The sequence below is a fragment of the Anopheles moucheti genome, chromosome 2, assembly GCF_943734755.1.
Source record: "Anopheles moucheti chromosome 2, idAnoMoucSN_F20_07, whole genome shotgun sequence".
In the NCBI taxonomy this organism is placed as follows: Eukaryota; Metazoa; Arthropoda; class Insecta; order Diptera; family Culicidae; genus Anopheles; species Anopheles moucheti.
Window position 1 is genome coordinate 80,671,320 of NC_069140.1, and position 22,855 is coordinate 80,694,174.

The 22,855-nt window shown below is 41.9% G+C and overlaps 6 protein-coding genes across 8 annotated transcripts; 2 read left to right on the forward strand and 4 right to left on the reverse strand.

Moving 5' to 3' along the window:
- Window positions 1–2,600: 2,600 nt before the first annotated feature.
- On the reverse strand, window positions 2,601–8,486 carry LOC128310731 (uncharacterized). The gene has a single exon (XM_053047441.1). The coding sequence runs from the start codon at window positions 8,484–8,486 to the stop codon at window positions 2,733–2,735; it is 5,754 nt and encodes a 1,917-aa protein (XP_052903401.1). The 3' UTR covers window positions 2,601–2,732.
- A 434-nt stretch (window positions 8,487–8,920) lies between these two features.
- Window positions 8,921–11,457, reverse strand: LOC128310732 (delta-aminolevulinic acid dehydratase). Its single transcript, XM_053047442.1, has 6 exons — window positions 11,416–11,457; window positions 10,671–11,132; window positions 10,443–10,590; window positions 9,899–10,351; window positions 9,718–9,834; window positions 8,921–9,173 (listed from the first exon to the last, which is right to left on the reverse strand). The coding sequence occupies exons 2-6, from the start codon at window positions 10,778–10,780 to the stop codon at window positions 9,015–9,017; spliced, it is 987 nt and encodes a 328-aa protein (XP_052903402.1). The 5' UTR covers window positions 10,781–11,132; window positions 11,416–11,457; the 3' UTR covers window positions 8,921–9,014.
- A 1,097-nt stretch (window positions 11,458–12,554) lies between these two features.
- LOC128298760 (uncharacterized) lies at window positions 12,555–13,595 on the forward strand. The gene is made up of 3 exons (XM_053034538.1): window positions 12,555–12,562; window positions 12,625–12,698; window positions 12,781–13,595. The coding sequence occupies exons 1-3, from the start codon at window positions 12,555–12,557 to the stop codon at window positions 13,593–13,595; spliced, it is 897 nt and encodes a 298-aa protein (XP_052890498.1).
- Window positions 13,596–13,851: 256 nt separating this feature from the next.
- Window positions 13,852–15,911, reverse strand: LOC128299314 (uncharacterized). Its single transcript, XM_053035239.1, has 4 exons — window positions 15,595–15,911; window positions 15,211–15,521; window positions 14,363–15,151; window positions 13,852–13,862 (listed from the first exon to the last, which is right to left on the reverse strand). The coding sequence occupies exons 1-4, from the start codon at window positions 15,909–15,911 to the stop codon at window positions 13,852–13,854; spliced, it is 1,428 nt and encodes a 475-aa protein (XP_052891199.1).
- A 678-nt stretch (window positions 15,912–16,589) lies between these two features.
- LOC128308727 (mediator of RNA polymerase II transcription subunit 18) lies at window positions 16,590–17,477 on the forward strand. Its single transcript, XM_053045518.1, has 3 exons — window positions 16,590–16,781; window positions 16,846–16,936; window positions 17,010–17,477. Exons 1-3 carry the CDS (start codon window positions 16,657–16,659, stop codon window positions 17,427–17,429), a joined length of 636 nt encoding a protein of 211 aa, XP_052901478.1. The 5' UTR covers window positions 16,590–16,656; the 3' UTR covers window positions 17,430–17,477.
- Window positions 17,478–17,703: 226 nt separating this feature from the next.
- Window positions 17,704–20,758, reverse strand: LOC128308743 (high affinity copper uptake protein 1-like). 3 transcript variants are annotated; one of them, XR_008288539.1, is made up of 6 exons: window positions 20,366–20,758; window positions 19,713–19,917; window positions 19,168–19,537; window positions 18,388–18,431; window positions 18,133–18,293; window positions 17,704–18,066 (listed from the first exon to the last, which is right to left on the reverse strand). XR_008288539.1 is itself a non-coding variant. In XM_053045520.1 (5 exons), exons 2-5 carry the CDS (start codon window positions 19,848–19,850, stop codon window positions 18,058–18,060), a joined length of 561 nt encoding a protein of 186 aa, XP_052901480.1. In that variant the 5' UTR covers window positions 19,851–19,917; window positions 20,366–20,758; the 3' UTR covers window positions 17,704–18,057. The 3 variants fall into 3 exon arrangements, 2 of the variants coding, with proteins under 2 accessions (XP_052901480.1, XP_052901479.1); XM_053045520.1 differs by lacking the exon at window positions 18,133–18,293; XM_053045519.1 differs by lacking the exons at window positions 18,133–18,293; window positions 18,388–18,431.
- Between the last annotated feature and the right edge of the window lie 2,097 nt (window positions 20,759–22,855).

Consider the following 22,855-nt stretch of genomic DNA (forward strand, 5'->3'; position numbering starts at 1 on the left):
AGCTTCTAGCAGTAACATACCTGAAAGACACAATGATAGTGAAATTTGATGATGTATTACTCGTGCATTTGATAAACGATAACCTCCTCTGTTACGTACATTATGCCGATAGATTCCTTTTCAGACCAATTATTCTCTTACAAACGGAGATGATGTAAATCGAATGCTCTGCGGGAACCTTAATATAGAAATTGTTCTGATACTAGCTGGTAATCATCATATCAAACTATACATTACCTGGAGGAAGTACAGTAGGCACCCCGGATCTTCTTCTTGTTGCTTCTCAATATTACTTGTAGTTGGGCATTACCTGGAGCATTTCGTCATCTACAACACACATTGATATCGCTTTCATGTGTTGAGAACATTGATGATAACAATCAAACATACCGGCGAAGTAATCGATCTCCAAGTGTTGGGGCTGATTTGGTCGCATCACGTCAAGTGACCTATAAAAGTCGGCCGCAGACTTGACCGAGGTACGACGGCACCGAACTTCCCCTACGTCGTGAAAGTGCCAGAATGTGTACACTGGGGAAATTTCTACCAAACAACTTTGCATTACCTTACCCCGTAGCAAACACGTGCCTAACAAATTATGAGATTCAATACGTAAATATTTAGTTGATAAGAAATATTATTTATGGTGTAAAATAGTGAAGCATTCTTCGCGCATCTTTGGTTGAGTTTTTTTACATTACAACGAACCTTTGACCGGGCCTTGTTATTACTTCGTAAACAAGCTTTCGGTGACAAGGACCAAATCGGACAAAAAACATAATTAAGCATAACAATAATGGTACAGTGATACGAATATGTGTCTGTTATGAGTACGAATCAATATAATCCCGGAAGAGTAATATAAAATCCAACAGATATAGTTTGATTTGATTTTTTGGATGAATTTTGAAGAAGCTCTTATCGTATTATCGTGATCGTGATATCTGGAGGAATGATCACAGGTGATAAGCAGGCGAAGCGCTTTTCACAAACATATATGAGTATGTGGCACTTGCTCTATAGCGATTCCCGATGCCTGACGGAGAAATTCGCTCAAAAAGGCTTGGCAGTCAACGTGTTGACGGACGCCGCTTTATGCTTATCGGGCTGGATTTACAAGGGCTGCTTCCTAGGATGTAGACGCAACAATAGCACACCATAAACAATGCTCGATGATCAACAACGGTAACGACTGAGCACATGGGATCGCCACTTCCATGCAAAGGTGATCCCGGAACGGTAGGGATTACGCACGATCGCATATTGCTCTCTTCGCTCACCACCAGCGTTATGGATCACATACGCATAATCCGGTCAATGAAGAACCATATACCGATAAACGAATAAGATCGGATCAATCGATCGAGAGAGAGAGAACCTAGTACTATGGAATGTCGGGTAGTTGGACCTCTTTCACATAGACTTGCGGACATTTTTCACGGAGGGTGGAGCGGGCCCTAGTTTGGAGTAGTCGAACAAATTGTAAGCCGGATATCGTAGCCCGCGCTACTCGTGACACCTTCCAGAGCTTTGTTAAACAACAATCAGAAGAGTCCGTCTCCATGCCTTAGTCCCTGGCAAGATTCGAACGGTTTTAATCCCGGTCAAACTTACCAGATTAGTACGAATGACAATGACCAACGTTACATGTCAGGTGATGGTGGATGGAAGGAGATGGGTCTACTCTCCAACTTAGGGCTCGAGAGATCCATCCACAACTAGGATGAGTAAACTTCAAGGACCATCCTTTAAAAGTCAATTCAGATCCTGGCATACGCTGATCACATAAACCTTGGTTTAAAGCCCTCCTACGAAGCGGATTATCAAAGCATTGAGCAGGTGGCTCTAAACCTAATAAATCCTAACTTACGCACTCATAACACCTCTTGCGACGAAGGATGCCGGGCGATCTACAACTTATACAGTTCCAGTACTCACAAACGCCTCTGAGCCATGGACTTTATCCAAAATTGACGAAACTCTCTTAGCCTCGATCGAGAGGAAGATGCTCAGAAGGACAATGGATGAGCAGCTACAATGACGAACTCTGCGAACTGTTTAGCGAACTCACTGTTGTAACGCAAATTATACTCGCCATGATCGTACAATCCTACATTCCTGTTATTCGTATAATTGTTAACGTAGCTAACACAAACGAACAACTGATGCACAACTCCTCAGCCGAGGGAAACTCGCAAGTTCTACAGGCTGTTGAATGCGGCCAGAGAGAATATCTTGACAATGCGTGCATACTATGGACTCCAAAAAAGCTCCTACGTTCCAGAAGACACAAGATACGAAAAGTATCTTAAACATCTCCTCGAGCGATCCTCGAGCTACCCTTGGCGATATTTGTGAGCAAGGTGTGTGGAGAAGAACGACGTGTTCAACTGTGAGCTCCTGCAATTGCGTGTGTCCAGTCGTGTGTGCAACATATTTGTAGTCAAATTCTTCTGTGTGCTTTTTGTTGTTCTCATTATTTATATCCCCCATCATTCAGGAACAGAATGTGGCGTTTGGTTACTAAATTTGTTGAACATAATGTAAAACTTAATTTATTGTCAAAGTTGAATACATTGTATCATTGATGTGTAGTGTATACCCTGAAAGCATAGGAAATTCGGCTTATAAATCTAGTTCAGATCTCTTTGTTTCCTGAGAGAGTTTGAGATAAAATGCGTATATCCATATATGCGTATCGTATTGAAGTACGTCTTAAAGTTAGATGATTGTTACTGATCTGTGATCGAGGTAGCAAGTATCAGCAATTCGTCCAGAAAGCGTTGCGATTCAGTGTATTGTTGCACCTGCACTACACGAGCTATCGGTACTTCCGGCATTATGGGTAAAGACCCCTCGAGAATGGATTTGATTCTGGGTAGATCTCGCTCATCGACTTCCTCCAGTGTGTGTCCTAACTCGTACTCGAGCAACATCTTTGATAGATCATAGTTGTCGCCGAACATCGACAATATAACGAGATCATTTTCATCCGCTTTAGTAATTCCTCGGATATTGTTTTCAATCGCATAGTTAATCAAACACTTGGCACACTCGATGTGCTTCATTAGAACAGTTATACCAAGCGCCGTCATGCCGTTACGATGCTTCTGTAAGTTGGGTTTGTACTGCAGTACCAGCTGCATCAATTCCAACGAGTTTTCCCGTGCCGCACACTGCAGCAAGGTGTAATCCATGTGGTCGAACAAGTCAATCGAGCTGGCGTCGTAATCAAGAATCAGTTTTAGTATGCGACACGTGTTTTGAACGACAATACTCGCAGCCAGTTGTGCTGGTGCTATACCGAAAGTGTTCACCACCGACACATCAACGTTAAGCTCGAGCAACCGTTTTATGATATCTTGCCGACCAGCCATTATGGCGGTATGTATCAATCTGTTACCACCATTGCCATCATCGAATTCCAGCACGGTACAACCCTTTTCGTTGCGTAAATCCTTTCGAACACACTCGTCGAACAGATACCGCCCTACGGCATAGTCCTGTGAGTTCAGGAGTGCAAGATGGATTGGGGCCATGCCGCTGCTATCCGCCAACAGCGGATTGGCACCGTTCTCAACCATGAGCTTCACCATTTCGAATGTATCTCTCGGAAAGCAATGGTGCAACGGTGTTTCACCTCGCCAACTCTTGTAATTGATTAAATCAGTTAAATCAATGCTCTTCTCTGATGGGAGAAGTATGTCGTAGATGCAACTAATTTGCTCGATTTGCCAGAAGTATCTCGTAGCTCCGCTGTCTGTGGTAAATTCGGCAAAAATTATGGTGAAGCTACTTAGCGAGGCGTTGACAATCGTTAGGAAATCCTTCAAATTTTCGACCAACGACGCTGAATCCCGCAGAACAAATGTCTGATCTTCTAAAGGCTCTATGACTTCATCCTCAGTGATTAACACATGGAACGCGACTGTGGTGGAGGACTGAGCGTTAATCGTAAACCGTTGCCATGTCATCTCACCCAACAAGGCACAAGTTTCCATCCGGGTTATCATGTCTTCGCAGCTGTCACGTGTATTCCAAAATGCTAACCCATCCGGTCTTTGGCCGTAACGAGTTAAGACTGCATCACGATCAAAAACGATACCCTCAAGAATGCCTAGCTCCTCGATCTTCCGCATTTGACGAGCCCAATTGAGCAACTCTTTTACCATTGCATGATCATCTGCTTGTAAAGCAGAAAATAACGAAGATGATCCGTATGACTTTGACTCCTCTACGAACGAGATCATTTTCCACCGCTGCAGCACAATTAACGCATGTCGGAAGTGATCAAGATGGGTCGAAGGATTCACCACACAATTCTCATTCACAAGCTTCTGGATCTGTTCAAACGCCTTCCTATGCTTGCTTCGTATCGCTGCGTGTAGCGTTGTGGAGCTATCAAGCCAATCGAACCCTAATGCGCGCAGCGAACGAATCATTCTGTCTGATGTCTTACCGTTTTGAACCGCCACAGTAAAAGGATGTTTTGCAACCGTCCCAAACATCTCGTGGTTAATGGATGTGATTTTCTGAAGCAGTCGACATTGACCGTACTTTACGAGGATGAGAAACGTGCACTGTTTCTCCTGCATGTTGTCCGTAAACACCCGATCCACTGGAATGTCACGTTCCAATAGTAGCTGCACACAATTCCACCGTTGCTTTAATGCGGCTTGATGAAGTATATCTGCTAAACTAGCATTCTCAATCGATGTGGTAGGACACCGCTCTAGCAAATGCTGCAAGACGGATTGTTCACCCATACGCGCCGCTGAGGCACAGCAAGCCACAAATGCGTCAGGAATAAAACGTCTAAAAGATTCATGTTCCAGCAGATATACCGCGGCTGTATAGTTTCTAGCCTGGACGGTGGTTTTCAGCAGAAATTCGAATGTGTTTGCTTCAATATCCGCTTTTGCCATCATGTTTGTAAAGACATCATTCCAGTGCAAGATGATGGCAAGCAGCAGTATCGCTGGATGAGGTACCGACGATCGTGGTAGCAACAGATCCGCAATCGATCGCACACAATAAAGTAACGCATCGCCTAACGGGCCACGATCGTTCGGCGAGTGGAAGCTTTCCAAGAACGGCAGCATCTCCCGAACACCTGCCGTGTTACCGTGCTCGATAAGCGTTCTCAAAATGGCGCCCCTATTAACGACCGCTACCAGATGGACGAACAGGTCTGTTTTGCGAACGTGGGTCATTAGCTCCTCCCAGTCAAACATCTCGTCGCGTATCAAACGATCACCACGAGCAATTGTACGATCGTAAACTGCCTGAAAGTCTCGAAATGTTAATGCCATCGAAGTCTGGTATTCTGGATCGTTACATCGATCCAAAAATCCGGCAAAGTACTGATCCAGATACTCTACCACGGACATATCAGCGTTACAAGGATTTACCAGCTCTGGAAGCTGGAAGAATGCCGAAGCGAGGTATGAATTGTTCGGCGTAAAGCAAAAACGACCCTTCATCTCTGCCCCTTCTTCCCGTCCTATCTTCTGCATTGTCTGGATGTCTTTGGATCGGAATGCTTCCAGCAATCGATGCTGAAGCTCAACCCAGTGGTTCATTTGAGACAACGTTGGAACGGCAATCTTAACCTTGTTTACACCAGCGTTACCGAACAGTCGAACCTCGGTGTTGGAGAACACAAACGCATTGATCACGATCTTCTCCATCGAGCTATCCGTTAGCAGATTGTAGGACAGCGTATCATGGGCCAAGAAGTTACGGTAGTTTTTCCCCTGTATCATAGGGATGCGGCTCTTCAGGTAATGGAAACTATCACCAAAGTATCCCACTGCGTACAGCATCTCACAAAGCTCCAGCTGGATGTGTTCGATAGCGCTGAGCATCCGAGTTGGGAGCCGGAATAACCGCGAAACCAATCCATCAACCGTGCTCAGACCATACTTTTCCAGAATTGATCCCAACTGCTTGCGACTGTTGTCATACAGCTGCTGTAAATGATCTCGATCGCGTTTGATCAACTCACGGACAAGTTCCTTGTTCCAGGGGAGTTTGCGGTCTTTGCAGAACGTTTCCAGCACCTTCCATTTGTTGTCGACGAAGAAGATATCATTGTAGTAAGACTTCAAACGTCTATTGAGATGCTGCAACGCTTCCTCGTCGATCTTGTCCGCGATCCGGAGATCCACCGTCAACTGACGCGTATGCACAATGTATTCGAATTCTTCGATGCACTCCATTGCGGTGGAGCCATTCTTAAGAATTCCGGCAATTACGGCAGGGTTGTACTTCAACAAACGTTGATCCTTCCATTCTATTATCAACGATTCGACGTGATTAGTTTGCCAGGATGAGCGCACCTTTTGGAAGAATTCGCCCGCCCATCTCATTGTTAGCTTCCAATCGAACAACCTTCGCACGGAAGCCAAATCGTCGCTAGAAAAACAGGCTCGTTTTATGCTGTTGTAGTTAAAGCTATCGTTTTCATTAAAATAATTTTCCAATTTTTGCACAATGTCGCGCTTCACTTGAAGCTGCTTCTCTAAGTGTCGGAATGTTGGCGTTTCGCCGATAGGTTCTGTTCTTAGTTCCTCGAACGTGGCTTTCGCTTCATCGAAATACTGCATCACCTGTTTGTAGCATGCTAGCTGGCGCTGTTCCAAATTTTCCATATCACCGATGTACAGTACCAGCGATCGCAGCTCTCTAAAAGTGTCACACTGGCGCATATAACCGTAAAGTGATTGTCGTACATCCGCGATGGCAACGACATAAAGTAGCTGGAACGCCATCCTCATCATGCCCAAATGCGAACGAATCGATCCAAAGAGCCTTTTGTCGTGCGATTCGCCTAACAGTTGCTTCTTTAATGAAATACTGTGCGAAAAGACTTCCCGAAACGATTTGTTCATTCTGGGGAAGAGTTCTGTCAACATTGAATTCACTGCGTCCGCAGCCTTTCCCGGCATGTTGGCAGAGTTGGTGGTGTTCTTGATGGCTTCGCCAAATACCTGCACCGCTCGCTTCATAAAAGCTGTCTCAGCGTAGGTGGATTGTGACGGAATTTCATTAGGATTTCGTACGATGTTTTCGCAATAGAACACGGTCTTGTACAGTGAGTAATATTGTTTGGTTTTGGAGTAACACTTCAACAGTTTGCGTTTGATGCGACGATCTTTACCACGCATCAGATGCGACAGATGAAAAGATTCGCCCGACACGATGTCCGCGACGATGATTTCGGTCGCTTTTCCCTTCTTCCAATCGCCCATCAAACGATTCACTACATTTTGTGGATGAGATACGTGACGCAAACGTTTCCCGATCTGCTCTATCAATTGCTCTCTGTTCGTCTTTTCCAACCCTTTTATCTTCTCGGCCATTTCTCCGGTCCACAGTTTATCGATTCTTTTCGCCTTGTCCAGCATATCTTTGATTAAGCTATCCTTGTTTGCGGCAGTAGTACTCTCCACTCGTTCCTTTAGTTGCTTCAACACGTGTGCTTTGTTCGGCAGGTCCGACGAATCTATTTTGGACAACAGATCCTGGATCAGTTTGTCTTTCTCTGCTGCACCTGACGACTCACTTTGTCTCACTATCGTCAACAGTTCCGTTTCGGTTCCTTCCAGATACTTTTTCACTATTGCCAACTGTTCGCTCACCATGCGCACAAACTCTATCACCAGACATTTGTTGACCATCAGACGATACTCCTGAAATTGTTCCGGGTGGCGAAAGATGGATAGAAAGATGGCCACACAAAATATGGCCTCCTGCATTGGAAGATGCGCCAGGAATTGTTTGTGCTTCAGGAAGTACAGATGGTTGTGCACGGTTTGCAATCGATGCAGGAACAGATCGTCAGCATCCGCGTACAGTCGAGTGTTGTGCCGCACGTTTATATCACGCCAACAGTCGCTTATAACGTCGATATGGTTCTTCCATTCGTTTGGATCCTTCGTACCGGGCCAGTCACCGGACAGCTTCCGAAAGCCATAGTCGGACAGCTTCCACAGCGTGAACAGGCGCAGCTCTTCCGAGAGCAGCACATTCTTCACATTCAGTTGAACTAACGCACTCGCTAGGTGTTGAAATTCGTCCTCCTCCTTAAACTGCTTCATAAGAAGAAACTTTTTGAATATCTGCAGCGAGTTATGTCTCAACATCTTGTAGCATGCGGTTGCATCATCCAGTCCATCAATTTCTACGTTTATCAGAGCTTCAACCAACTCGCTGTCTCCATTCGCAACTGCACACTTGAGCGCGGTTTGTCCTTCGCTATCGACGGTAGTACTATCAACCAATCCGCTCGCCAATAAACAACGCACCACACCGAGATGACTCACGCCGCCTATTTTCACGCACAAATGCAGCGGAGATTCGCCGTACGAACGCCGAAACTGCAACACGGTTTCGATGGTCGCCTGTTGAAGGCATTGTTCCAGGATCGTTGCATCTCCGATCGTGATCGCTTCAAAGAGGGTTTCAACCAAATCATTCGCCATTGCTAAAAAGAGGGCATATATTTTATTGACCTTAAACAAAACAACACTTTGCGTGTGCGCTGTCACGCAACTTACGTCTAGATTGGTACGCAGCAAACAAACGACTCGCGAAGATCATGCGACGATCAAGTAGAATCCCCCGTACTGCTGTAAACCTCTCAGTGATTGATACACATTCTCTCGCAATAAAGTGAGAGAGAAACACGCATATTGTGAGCATAAACTTGTTTTGAAAGTAAAATATCGGGTCAATGGGGGAATTTTGAATGGGGAAATCCCCGGAACAGATGTCCAACGTGTACTTTAAGACGGAAGACCATTCTTACGAACATGAGTATCCACCGAAAGTATTAAATTAATTAATTAATTAATATTTAATTCGTTATGATATATCACTAGAGAAATTTATAAAAGAAAAGCCCATTCAGTTGTGAATTATATTCCGGTAGATTCATTTCCAAAGCAATTATTGTCACATAAAACAGAGATGTATCCCACAACCTATGCATTTCTAATAAACGGGATAAATTATTCCTTCAACCAATCGAGGACGAGTGGTGTAAAGTAGGATATTATACAGTCGGCACCGGCACGGCGCATACCTATCAGCACTTCCCACAAAACAGTCTTCAAATCAAAGGCACCAATTTCACCAGCGTTTAGCAGCATCGAATATTCTCCGGAAACCTTAAAATATAAATTGTTGCGATATTGATTACATGAAGATATGCTATAATAATTCACTATTTCAAAGTTACATTGATGAACTGAATTCAAAGTGTTAATAGAAATGATTAATTTATGCTTATTATGGCTCTCGCGGGAGAATCACATTCGATTTCTCAATAAATCTAAAGACTAGGACACTATTGAACAACAAAATTGAAAGGAACGAAGTTACATAAAACACCTTGGTCACACAAAAGATGAAAGAGATACGGCAGCTTACAAATGAACTCTAGCATTTTCGTTGTTTTGTTTTTCAGCTGTTTGAAGCGGACCTAGGTGTTTACTTTACGTTATCCTTATTGTTGTGCTTAACGAATCTTTTGAGAAGGGCTATTCAAATAAATGAAGAATCATGCAATTCATTACTCGACTCTCAGAAGACTTATAAATTCATGAAGGATGAAGATTCTGGAATCTAAGAACGCTGCCTTGGGGAACTAACCCCGATATCACAATCCTCAGTCGCAATTATGATACAAAAAATTATTGTGTTTTACATTACCTGGTAGATAAACATCGGCAGTTCGGGATATTCGTCCTTTACTTGCTTCACAATATCTAAATAAGCCATGCCGGGCTTAACCATGAGCATGTCGGCACCTTCCTCCACGTCACGTTTCTGTAACAACAATTGATTGAACTTCTAATCTTTGAAACGTTGATTACAACACAGTCGAACATACCGCGGCCCGTTTGGCAATGCCTTTCGATCCCGGTGGCAATTGATAGCATTTCCGATCGCCGAATGCAGGTGCGGATTTGGCCGCATCACGAAACGGCCCATAGAAGCCGGACGCAAACTTGACCGAATACGACAGCACCGAACACCGGTTATCTAAGTTGCTGGTGCGCAACATTTGCTTTATCGCGTAAATGCGATTGTCCATCATGTCGGACGGTGCCACAATATGGGCACCTGCTTTAGCATACGCCAGGGCAATCTCAGCGATGCGCTTGATGCTGGGCGGGTTGTCGATAACACCGTCCGGTGTCAATACTCCACAGTGACCGTGATCGGTGTACGGGCATAGGCAAACGTCGCACGCAATCAACAGATCGGGGAAAGCGGCACGTAGTCGGGGCAATGCACGTATCACCGGATTTGTGGCGCAATCGGCACCCGAACCGATGGAATCCTAAAATTAGAAGACCATAAAGCAACTTGATAATGAGCATTCATGGTGCATGTTATCGCAGCTGTACGAAACCATCGTCCGCACAAAATACCTTCGGCAGCTTGTCAACCACTCCGAATACCAGGATCGATTGAAGACCTTTCGCGACCAACGGCTTCAGGTGGGCCAGCAAGGTGGTGCCACCGTAACGGGCAACACCCGGCATGCTTGGAATGTGCTGAACAGCTTCATCGTCGTCGCTGTGAAGGAATAGTGAACACAAAATCGAGATCAAAACACTGTTTTTTTACGCTTACACAAAGCGAGAACTGTTTCGTACACCAAAAACACGGGATACATCAGGTTGTGCGCTTCAATCGCCACATCCTGGCACTGTAGTTTACGTAGTGTTGGATGGAATATACTGCTATGCAGCTTGACCGAGGACATTGGTAAGCAAGTTAGGCGGCGGTGTCACACCAGGAATGATTTGCAAATTGTACCGAGCGCGTGTGTCGTTCCAGGCGTAAAGCGTGTGTGGCGAATGAAGTGGATCTAACCTTACGCTGGAAACATGCCTGGCTCGGTGGGGTAGGATTGTGTAATTTACAATCGCGATTGCTATTTGTTTGTGTTGATGGTCTGTATTACATGTACTTGCAGCACGTGTACACGCATACTAGCGAAATGCCGCACGAAGGCAGATAGCACTTTTAGCAAGGAATGTTTTTGCGTTGTAATTGTTTTTAAAGTCCGAGCTATTTACACGATTAGTTGAATTCTGAACTCGGCAACATTAATACTGTTTAAATTACAAAAAAATAACACGATTATGGATGAGAAATTAACTGCTTTCGCTCTCTCTATAGTGACCGGAGTTTCCACGAAAACATATGTTTTTGACAATACATAATCAAGGTAGCTAAACAGGGCTAGCTATACAGGGGTTTTCAAGTTATGTCGAAGTTGTGTAAAGGCGAACGAGAAGTGTAAAGGAAATGGCTCATGTTTTCGATTAACCACCTTCAAACCTACAGAAAACTGTATTGTTAAAATTATATTAAATACTGTAATTTATGGATTACATTCGTCGGTACTACACAACACTCTACCCCGTATATCCTAACCTTGGCTGTGCAATCCGTTCTAAACTGACAGCTGATTGTTGTGTTCAAGGTGAATTAACAGAGTACAGGTGGGTCCGTCGCTCTTTTTCGTACTAATACATACATACGCAATTTTGACAGTTCCGAGCAGAAAAATTCTCGGATCAAAACAAACAACACATAAAACAAGTACGAGTTTTGATCACGGCAGTAGTTTTGCTTTTTCAATAAGCAACGCTTTGTATTATAAATTATATAATTTTCCTACTAGTAAGCTCTAAGAAGTTTACCAAAAACATGGTATTAAAAGTTGTTCTACAATTTCGACAATATATACGCTGTATGATGGTGAAACACACGCCTAACCTGATGGCCTAAAGTTAACATACGGTGTCTCGGATACAAAAGTTTAATATGCGTGTTTTCGATAACTGTATCAATCTAAATAATAATGTGATATTCATTGCCCAAAACGAAAACTCAAATTGAGCATGTTTCATCATGCATAATTGACTTCTATCGCTTCAATTTAAATACTTTTATATGCGGCCAAACGTTTTGCTTGGATCAACACATGTGTGTTTTGATCGCGCCGGTCTTCTTCCTCCTTTCGTTTTCAGCTGCCAAATCGCTCTAGACGGACCGACCTGTACACTTCATAGACCTTGGTTGTGTTGTTTGCTATCCCATGCTCCAAAACGTCACATGAAAAGACGTCTTTGCGCGGTCTTTTCGTCCCCGCAAAGACGGCGCAAAGACGTCTTAATAACACCTCATCGGACCAACTGTCATGGCGTACGCATGAGGTATACATATATATTTCTAGACGATGTATGTATCTTGATTGCCAAGAAAATAAAAAAATGGTTTGGTTTTGCAAGCAAAAAGAAAAAAACAAGGGTTTTTTTTTCTTCTTTTTCCCCGCTCACATTCCGTGCACGGTATTGGTTGAGCCGCAACATGTTTATTTGTTAGTGTTGTGTTAACTTCATTCATATATTTAGCTAATTGAGATTCGAACTTATACTTACATCATCTGTGGAAAACGCATCCCTCGATCCGGTCGGTCCATACGGTAGTGTTGTTGACAGTGCAATAGAAGACCAATAAAAGCTACCATGGAAAAGTATGTATAGCCCACATTAATGTAAGACAACAATCCACATGTTCTCTATTCCATTTTTACAGCACACAAAGCAAAGTTGTATTGCTAAAAATGAATAATGGAAAAATGGTTTTATCCGCAAAGCCTCAAAGTGCAGGTAAATCAAATAATGAAATCCCGTCTGATAAAATTTTGGAACGGTATACATATTTTATTTTGTTTTGGTTATTGTGTTACAGCTCCTAACCCACAACCGAAGCTACATACAAACTTAGTTTCACAAATATTTGGAGAATCCAATATATGCGATGACGACAATAAAGAAAACAGTTTTACCGATTCCAATTCGCAACAACACAACCGCAATGTACCTCTCCGTCTTCCCGCAAACATCAAACGGCTACCTATGGCATCAACATCCAAACTACACAGTTCTATTGGCAGTACATCACATATAGATATGGACTTATTAAATCAAAAAATAGACGCAGCAATGGAAAAATTAAATCGCATTGAACAACGACAACAGGACCATGAAAACGATCGCAACAAAAGGATGAGTGCTATGGAGAAAAATCAAAGCATCATTAAAGCCAAACTGGATTTAATTTTAGACAAGCTTTCTCCTCGGTCGGGATTGGTACCAACATCTACATTCCAATGGGAAGCCATTAACACTAAAGAAAACTTGGATGAATTTGAACAACAGCTTGGAATGCCGGATTATAAACAAAAACTACACGATTATTTGGAATGCCAACTCCCAACTGATAATTCCGAAGAGAGGTTACATGCGGCAATGGATCTATTATTCGGAAGAGCATTTTTGACGGAGATGAGCTGGACGGGTATCGGACATCCAAATAATAAGATACCTATGTGTACATATGTAAATATTTTAGCTTTATATAAACACATCGGAACGTTCCACGGAGTGACTCCAACACAACAAAAAATTAAACAATTCTTCCAAAATAAACTTAAACATGCCGGCCAAAGGCTGCATCTTCTAGGCAAAGTGAAATCCACCCACCATCGACACCGACAAATGTAGGGTTTAAGTTTAAGTTTAAGTTTAAGGAATGTTTTTTGCAATACTTTTCATATTTATATTTTTTTATATTATTCATATTCATATTTTTTATTTACTTTTCTTATTTATAATCAATTCAATGTTTTATCATAATGTTATTTCTCGTACGAAAGTTTCCTTATTAACAGTTTTAGTGTTAAACTAGGTTAGTTCAAGTTACATTCAAAATAAATTACTTGATAGTCATTTTTTCCTAATGTTCAAACAGAATGTAAACTCAATGTAATACTATAACAATGATATATAGTGAATTAAACAAAAACAATCAGAACCTACCGGTTTTGGTTATGTTTCTTTTTACTAAAAATAAATTGTGTTACAATCTATCACATATTATTCTACTAGCGTATGTATCAAGGGAACAAAACAAGAATCATTTTCTTGAGAGAGAGGAATCATCACTAATTTACATTTAATGTCCTCAACAGTAAGATTCAAGTTTGTTTGTTCAACATTGCTGAAATTTCCACGATGTATGTGAAGAAAATTTGAATGAAAAGGATAAGCAAAATGATCGATAGTTCGCGATAGCTTCTTGGCAACGATTGTAATGTTGGATTCTTCTTGATGTGCTCTTTTATATTGACAAACTTTACCGCATTTAGTCGAAAACCAATTGTTACGTTCACCATTTTTTAAAAGAAAGGCTTCGCGAACATGCAACGTTTCGAAACCAGCTTTGTATTGAAGGGAAGGATAATTTTGGATTGCATTAGTTTGACGAGTACAATAAACGTCCCTTTCGGACAATCTGTTAATAGTCTGCTCTAAACATTTCCAACCATTGCGCAATGAACGTTTTAAGTATTGTAAATGGTTTTCAAAGGGATATGATGAAATGCTGCAAAGTGAACCATATTGTTGAACGTCTTTAAAAATATGCAATAGATTGTGTACGTTGCTCGATACAAACTCTGGGCCATATATATTGGCATATTGCTGAACATAAAGTTTCAGCAAGGTGTTCGCTAATGGCCAATGCGCTTTGTAAATTTCAGTTGAAAACATTGTAATGCTACAAAATAACAGCATAAAGTGTTGGTATTTTTCCTCATCCATTATGTCTTTGAGTACTACAATGCTGGCGTAAAACAAAAATGAGGAATATTCTGAACCTTTCCAGTGTTTATATTCACGAAGAGATCGGAACTTTCTATGTATCTCAGAAGGTAATTTTATGTTGATCAACATTGCAGACGCATTATTAATTTGTATGGGAGTTAGTTTTTTTTTAATACCAAATCTTCCTTCCATTAGGCTGACTACTGTTCGTTTGCTCATTCCTAAATCTAATAAATGTAATGCATCTGCAACAATTACTTGCTTTACCATGTCGAAGTTTTCTAACTTTAACAATGGTGAATCAATCTTGTGATGCTCACCATAAATGCGCATTCTAAACCCCTGATCTGTTCGCTCTGGTGCACTCTTTGTAGAGAATGCAGTTCTTCTTTTCAGGCTTCTTCCTACTGTTGTGCACTTCAAACAGCCATGTCGTGCATTGTAACCAGCAACACCTATTGGAAGAAGCGTGTTAGGTTATAAACAATACACAAAGTAATTTTTGTTATTTTACCTTTAATGTATGCCCGAGCAGGTGAATCAGCTATAATCACTCGTAATTCAACGTTAAATGTTCTGCTGTTGATGGCTATCCCATTTTTCGTAAGAAAATTCATTTCATCTACGAAGGGCTGAAGGAATTGTTCGATGCTTCCTGGTTTTGTAGATCCGCTGTAAATTGAAACAGTCATCACTGGAGCGTCAGGTACATTATGTACGTTAATCAATATTGGCCAAAATTGAAGATTGCTGCTTCTAAATATAGGCAATCCATCTATAGAAACATTAAGCTGCAACTTAGACGACGAATTGAGGTTTCTATCGCTGTAAATTTAAATACAAATCGAAACAGTTTTTTAGTAAATAATGTTTCAAACAACTTATATTGCCTACGTACCTTAGGTTATTCAGCAGACACTGCCTTATACCATGATACCAATACTGGCTTCCGTTTATCGTTACAATATTCTTAGAGGCATTTGTATTAGTTTTCAGTAAGGTTCTAGCATCTTTTGGAAGCTTACAGGAACTCACGTTACGTATGATTTCCATAACTTGACTGATAGAATCATACGTTTGGTTCGTGTTTATTGCCCATCGACGTAAGGCGGTTTCTACACAATAACCATTTGTGCGTTCTTCGTCTATCGGTTCATCGTCAGAGCTTTCCGGTAAATAGTCCACAATAAAATCTTCATTTCCTGATTCCTCCATGGTTTCGACTGATTCGAATTCTGTTTCGCCGACATTGTATTCAGTTTCGTTTGAAGCAAAAGGAATGGGAGCAGTATCCTCATTTAGGTTGTTTGGTATAACTGTAATTCAAAACATAAGTCCTATTACAAAATCATACACAAATAATTCCTTTTATCTCATACCATTTGCACTACTTTCCGGAGCTAGATCTTGCTCGACCTGTTCCATTGCAGCTGACCTGCGAGCTGTTGCATCCCGATAGCGATACAAATATGAACTATATTTGACCCGTTTTGTAAATTGATCTTCCATTACAACAGGATTTGTCGTAGCACTGAGCAGCAATTTATATCAGAAACTCTTTAAAAAAACTTGTTATGTATACAGCGTTTAGTTTGTTTTTAATCGCGCTTCGGTTCCAATTCAAAACGTCAAGTATAAATACCAACAACAACAACACCAACGCCCGTGATTGTTAGCTTTAAAACGAAAATTGTTGAAAAATCGTCTGATTGTGCATAAAAGTTGTATGAAAAAATAAGAAACCTGCTCTAAATATAATTTTACGTCGAATTTTCGCTTAATATCCCGTACAAATGATTTTGAAACAAATGAACTCGCTAACTAGTAGTATAAACACAAAGAATCGGTCTTTTCGTGGGTTCTTTGTAGCCTGGGTATTTGTTGCTACTGCGCCAATTTTACCTTGCGTCCGTGCGTTTTTGTTACTTTTGTGTGTTAAATTATACCTTTCCGTCGCGTAATGGGTGCACAGGTTAATGCAGCCGAGTTGCTGCAGCAGGCACTAAGCTCAAACATTATACCGAATCAGGAATTTTTGCTGCAAGGCTCAATTTTAGATTCAGCGGCAGAAAATCTATTACACCGGTATGGGGTTCCCGCCAGAGGTTCGTTCTAAAGCATAAAACAATTCATGTATTCTTGGTTTTAGATTGCGAGGACTTTGCGACAACGTTGATGCTAGTCCGGAAACGTTCAGTGATATAGAAATGTGCTTCAGTTTGAAGTTACCAACCGAGAAGGTAATTTTCTGCATGTAAATTCTGCACCGTAAATTCTAATGTTATCCTTACGTTCTATCACACATCCTTGCAGACACCGGTAATGACGGTACGGGTACGACGAGCACAAGACGTGGAAGCACCGCTACAGCTACGTTACATCGGTCAACCGGAGCTGGGCGATCGGACCAGACCAACGCTGGTTAGAAGCAGCTTGGACATTGCTTGCACTCCGCTGGTAATTGATTTTCTAACCGAAATGGGATTCCGTCTGGATTTTGAGTACTCCACCAAAGGATACATGTTCCGGAAGGGTCGCATGAAGATTACGGTGTCTAAAATACTGAAAAACATGACGGAACCCATTTCCCAGAGCTACCTGGTGGAGCTATCCGTGCTCGCACCGAAGGGCCAGGATGCGATCGCTGAGGATATGCGTATTTTTGCCGAGCAACTGAAACCGTTGGTACAGCTGGAAAAGATCGACTACAAACGATTCGCTCAAATGCCGTAAATATTCATCATGTTCAGCTCCGATAACCTACCGTAAGTTTATCATTTTAATACATTCTTGGTTTATTGTGAAAGTATGGAACTTTTCCGAGTAAAAAAACAAACACTTTAGCTTTGTAAAAACAACCAACAACGAATTGAAAAAAAATATCACAAATCAATCGAATATAACGCCGGAAGCGGTTGATGTGGTTCAACGTTACAGCATATTTCTACGTACGCACTTTTCCTTAAATATTGTTCGTGGGGTTTTGAAATGGTAATCTTGGCACCTTCCTTAAATCAACAGGTAATCGATACGCACACCGGTAATCGTTCCTCCAAGCACCGGAGTAAAACAGGGAGGAAAAACACTAAAAGATCACAGTTTCATATGCGGTTTGTGTTGCTGTGCAGGCTTTTGGCATGGAAGAAGCGCGCGTTTGTGTTTTGGCTTTGTCAGTTCAAACGCGCCCCAAAAGCTATGGTGGTTATATGGGTCGGGTAGAAGCGATGCAGTCAGTACGCGCAACCCGTCTAATGGCATCCAGAACCATGTGCGACACCGGACCGACTGTTTGTACCATGCTCGGTAACGTCAACCGACGTGCTGCGTGGATAATGCTCTAGACTGGTCGAGGCAGAAGGGTTTACCGATTCTAGAACGAACAGTAGTAATGAAATTAGGTAAAAAAAAAGAAGCTAAACGTAAAAAAAATGCAAACCCAAGAAAACTACTGCAAACGATGGAGGAACAAAACGGAAACGGGTTTATCATACAAGGGGTCAAACAGTGAGCTGGTGTGGAAAAGGGATGTGATTGCTTGTGCATGTGACGGCGGGTGAGCAATTAGGTCAGAGTTTGATAATTAGAGCGGCCAGTGCGCTAAAAGAAGGCAAAAACATGAAATGATACGTATCAGAAACGGGAACGGGAAGAATGCAACAGTAGAGTGTTTCTAAAATCGATTGTCACATACACCGGTTGGGCAGGGCGTCGAATGGCTCATTGCGCAGCTTTCGGCTGTACGAGGAGCATCGAGGAGCATTGGGCGTAGGCGCGAAAAGAGAAAGAAGAGAAGAAACAGATGACATGATAAAGAACGATGAGCAGCGAATGGTGCCGTTGGATGCATTCAAGAAGATGATGATTAAACTTGTGCACAATGAGCCTTTTGTGAATAATCATTCATATTAGTGGTGAGTAATGCGATTCATTTCACTCTGAAGCCCATCGGAGTCTATCGGAGATGCAACGGATTCGCTAAGTAGAAGTCGGAATCGAATCCAACTCACGGGTGCAACCGGCTCGGGGCGATCAATGGGTACAAGTAGGGTTTATGCTGCGAGTTCGTCTGGGAATCGGGTTCAGGTAGGTTCAGTAGGTCGGAAATGATTTTAAGTAGCGACTAAAGAGCTTATTTTAATAAAATTTCGTCTCGCAATTGCTACCATAATCGTTACTTCTATTGGATCCATTTGGAATCGATTCAGACTCGAACTCACTACGTTCATAGATCGAAGTAGCTAATGTTTACTTGAACCTACCCAACCTACATGTAGATACAGATTGACACGAACCGGTTCCTGTCGCTTAGGGATGGCTCCTACCCCGTACTAATTGATGAATCGCTGGATTTCTGGATCCTCATTGTAGAGATTCAGAGTCATTCATCAATAATTCATTCGGGCTTGTGAATCTGAATCAGCGTCACTCAACACTACTGATGACCGTTGTTCAGAAGAGAGTGCACTCTTACCTTGCTGTAGACAGCGCGTGGTGCAGATCATTTTCGTCTGCTGTGCCTGAATATTCTCCATGTTCACCTTCATCGAGAGATGGCCAAACAGGAAGTACCCGAGTCCCATGCCGCCGACCACGGCAATAAACAGAAACCCATTGTAAACCATCACCGTCAGCATGAGCGCATATCCCAGCATGCTGTGAAACAGAAACGTAACAGCTTCCGCCAGAAGCTTCCGAACACGGCGTGGCAAGGCGCTTCCGCTTAGCGGACCATTACTGACGCTTCCTTCCAGCGATAGCAGGGTGGCACTTTCACTCGGTGGGCAGGACCCGGACCGTACACGTTCTCTCGCCGTACGAGCGCGCACCTTAGCGCCGTGGATCTAAAAGTGAAAAGTAAACCTGATAATTACACTGAACCAGTTGCATTTTATTGTTCTAAATATTTGTCTTTTTTATCTTGACAGATAAACGAAGTGTTGTTTCTGGACCGAAACGCTGCAAACGGGTATCGGTCAATGAACTGATAAGCAGTTTATCATGCACATCTAAACTTACCTTTAGCCCTTCGTAGGCAACGGATAGTGCTGTTAGCGTGAGACACAGTGCCACCATTGGTCCGGCCCCATTGACGGTCAGTCCGGAGAAGAACACATCGCCCACATCGGAACCCCACCAAAAGGACATGTGCATCATTGTGCGACCGCGTTTTGTACTATGGTGTGCAGCAGAGCCCTTGCAGAAGATGTATGGTATGCTTAACCTACGACGAATGGACAGTAAATGGTATGCAAGTAAGTAAGTAGCCAGGGTACATGGTACACGATAAGCGACACACAAACACATGGTCTATGGAATGGGGGGGGGGGGGGGAAACAATAGTTTACAGAACGCAATCTGGTTCTGATAAGGAGGAACACGGTGCGTAGCCACGCAAGTCCGAAACCGATGATAAGTGACCACTCTCGGTAGAGTTTTGTGGTCCGGTTTGTTTGAGCACTTCATCTGTTGCACTGATGTATCCAGGCAGTTGGTAGAACTTTTTTTTTTGCATTGGTTTACATTCACAGCCACGATTATTTAACACGTGTAGAAAGTCCATTAAAGTTTTATGCATTTCAATCCGGTTTGGTCATTGTTTTATGTAATGGTCCAACATGCTGCTTGTCATCGCAATCCCTTGCCAATGATTTCATCCCCACAATACTTACTGCCTACGGTGAAAGGGAAACGCCTGCGAAGAAATCCTTGTCAAAGATTAGATCCTTCGAAAAGAACAACCGTCCGTGGGCGGATGCGTAGTTCTGCCGCTCATCCGCAAAACGTGACACAAAAGAGCACTTGTGGCAAAAGTGTCGAGAGGCGCCTGTCCCACATACAATCAGCACAATTGTTCCCTCATTCCATATGCACCACAATAAAACACCAGCGAGTCATCAGCTATTACACCAACCCCCAAACTACTTCTTACTGCGCTGATGCTGCACTTTACTGCCAAAGTTGCAACCTACGCACGAATGAAAACAAATCTAAGAAATTCAGCTGTGTAAGGGAATATCCCCGTCAACGCACAGTGGAGCACTTTGGTAAATGCGAGGTTTGTATTGTGTAAAAACCAACCGTAAAAAACAAGTTACAATCGTACACAGAAGCAGTGTTTTGCTCTAAAGTGAGGTAATCTTTAATGGTAATGTTGGTGGGGGGTTTGGACGAAACCCAGTCGGACCGAACCAAAACAAGATTGCCTTGAAAAGGGAAGCGGTGTTTACATGTTGCAGCAATCAAAATTCCATTTTTGGCAAAATAATAATTCTGACTATTTTTAATATTTTTCGAATGGAAGTTCCATATACAACTACAATTGTTGGTAAAAGATTTTTGTAGTAACCTCCCCCCCCCCCCACGGTTTTACTCCCGTGACGCATGGAATTTTTATAAAATTTATTTAATTTATTTAAAAGCAACCTTTTATGCTACAATGTAGTCATGATTAATTTAATCAAAAACTAATTAAAAATGATGTTATACAATAATAATATTTGAGATATAATTAATATTTTAAAAGTGTGTCACTTGAAATTTAAAATTTAAAAAACACCTCCTTAATTTATCATAATTTTCATTACCAGCATTGTTTTTTTACAATTGAAACAACGAAAACAAAAAATTAAACAAACCCCTTTAAATTTAAATAAATCGCAATCCATGACCAAAGGGAGCCCATAGTGCAACGAATATGTCCAGCATGTTTATCACCAGTGATCGAACACTTCGATCGGTCGGAAATTTTATCCCGAAAACCGAAAATGTAACAGGAGCGAAGAACGTGCGTGGAGGTAACATTTTATTAATTATCAAAACAACTTCAGCATGTTTATCACCAGTGATCACCAATTCACCACCCCGGGACAACAATTCACCTTGGGTAAGGGTATCGAGCATGGAAAGTTGGAGAAGCCATCTATGTGTAAGAATGAAAAGTTCTTTTAAGTACAGTGTCATCTATGTGTAAGAATGAAAAGCTCGTTTCGGTATAGTGCCATCTATGTGTAAGAATTAAAAGCTCTTCTTGCTACAGTGTCATCTATATGTAAGAATAAAAAGCTCTTTTTGATACAGTGTCATCTATGTGTAAGAACGATAAGATCGTTTAGATACAGTGTGATATGAACACGCCGTGATCGGACACTTGGTTTAGACGGAAATTTTATCGAAAAATGAAAAAGTAACAGGAGCGAAGAACACATGAATAGACGTCTTTTCGCGGTCTTTTCGTCCCCGAAAAGCACCTCATTGGACCAACTGTCATGGCGGCATAAAACATCAACCGCTGTACAAAAAGTTGTGCCGCAGCAAAAATTAGTTTGTGTGCCGCTTTTTTCTGAGCTGTTTTTTGTGACGCTTTTTTCCTTCGGTCATCTTTCCCCAAATAAACTCCTATGCTCCTTTTGGGATAATTTTTTGTCCTATGCGTCTGTGTTGTTTGGAAGACGATTGTAGAGCAAGAAAAGCAACAATGGTGTAGTGAAGTGGAAAACGTATTGCTGTTGTATTTCTTTATCAACAAATCGCGTAAAACGCGCAAAAATGATGGTGTACGTACTACCCGGTAAGCGGTTTGATGTATTTATGACCTCGGCCACGAAAAATGTGTTTTCTTTATATGGTTTGAGATAAACACAGTGCGATATTTGTGAATCGTTTTAGATACGGTAAACGCTTCCAATGATGCCATTTTACCATCTGACTATGTGGAAAACCTTTCTCCTTCGAAAAACTGCATCCATGATGTGTTATCAACCGAGGATTAGAAAATGTTTAATGTTTTACAGACCGAAGTAAAACAGGTGTGTCATCGTTCCTGTATTACCGTGCAAATATACATGCAGCGATTTTTCTCAGTGCGAAATTTCGCAATGCTATTCGATGAAATGCGATGATAAGTTCATATATATAAAACGGCTTGTCGTTTTCATCGCGTGTATGAAATAGCAAAATTTTGGCTGTCATTGATTACAAATACAAATAAAAAATCGGTTGCGTTTAAAATTATATTTTTTTGTAAGTTGTAGGTTATAATCGAATTTATTCAACAATGAGAAGAATGAGGACACGCATTTGGGCAAGACAGCGCCGACTGATGCTTTCGACTTTGCATGAGGAGCTGGATAACAAGCCGGCTTGCAAAACAATGTAATGAT

What these genes read in the sequence shown, in the direction of transcription:
- LOC128310731 (XM_053047441.1), bottom strand. Translation starts at nt 8,486, where the DNA reads ATGGCGAATGATTTGGTTGAAACCCTCTTTGAAGCGATCACGATCGGA.
- LOC128310732 (XM_053047442.1), bottom strand. Translation starts at nt 10,780, where the DNA reads ATGTCCTCGGTCAAGCTGCATAGCAGTATATTCCATCCAACACTACGT. An exon ending in TGGTTGACAAGCTGCCGAAG is followed by an intron (nt 10,352 to 10,442) that starts GTATTTTGTGCG and finishes TTCTAATTTTAG; the next exon opens with GATTCCATCGGTTCGGGTGC. An exon ending in GCATTGCCAAACGGGCCGCG is followed by an intron (nt 9,835 to 9,898) that starts GTATGTTCGACT and finishes TTGTTGTTACAG; the next exon opens with AAACGTGACGTGGAGGAAGG.
- LOC128298760 (XM_053034538.1), top strand. An exon ending in CGCAAAGCCTCAAAGTGCAG is followed by an intron (nt 12,699 to 12,780) that starts GTAAATCAAATA and finishes ATTGTGTTACAG; the next exon opens with CTCCTAACCCACAACCGAAG.
- LOC128299314 (XM_053035239.1), bottom strand. Translation starts at nt 15,911, where the DNA reads ATGGAGGAATCAGGAAATGAAGATTTTATTGTGGACTATTTACCGGAA. An exon ending in TGTCTGCTGAATAACCTAAG is followed by an intron (nt 15,522 to 15,594) that starts GTACGTAGGCAA and finishes TTAAATTTACAG; the next exon opens with CGATAGAAACCTCAATTCGT. An exon ending in TGCTCGGGCATACATTAAAG is followed by an intron (nt 15,152 to 15,210) that starts GTAAAATAACAA and finishes TTCTTCCAATAG; the next exon opens with GTGTTGCTGGTTACAATGCA.
- LOC128308727 (XM_053045518.1), top strand. Translation starts at nt 16,657, where the DNA reads ATGGGTGCACAGGTTAATGCAGCCGAGTTGCTGCAGCAGGCACTAAGC. An exon ending in GCAGAAAATCTATTACACCG is followed by an intron (nt 16,782 to 16,845) that starts GTATGGGGTTCC and finishes TCTTGGTTTTAG; the next exon opens with ATTGCGAGGACTTTGCGACA. An exon ending in TGAAGTTACCAACCGAGAAG is followed by an intron (nt 16,937 to 17,009) that starts GTAATTTTCTGC and finishes ACATCCTTGCAG; the next exon opens with ACACCGGTAATGACGGTACG.
- LOC128308743 (XM_053045519.1), bottom strand. Translation starts at nt 19,850, where the DNA reads ATGATGCACATGTCCTTTTGGTGGGGTTCCGATGTGGGCGATGTGTTC. An exon ending in TTGCCTACGAAGGGCTAAAG is followed by an intron (nt 19,538 to 19,712) that starts GTAAGTTTAGAT and finishes TTTCACTTTTAG; the next exon opens with ATCCACGGCGCTAAGGTGCG. An exon ending in CACGCGCTGTCTACAGCAAG is followed by an intron (nt 18,067 to 19,167) that starts GTAAGAGTGCAC and finishes TGTTCGTTCTAG; the next exon opens with AATCGGTAAACCCTTCTGCC.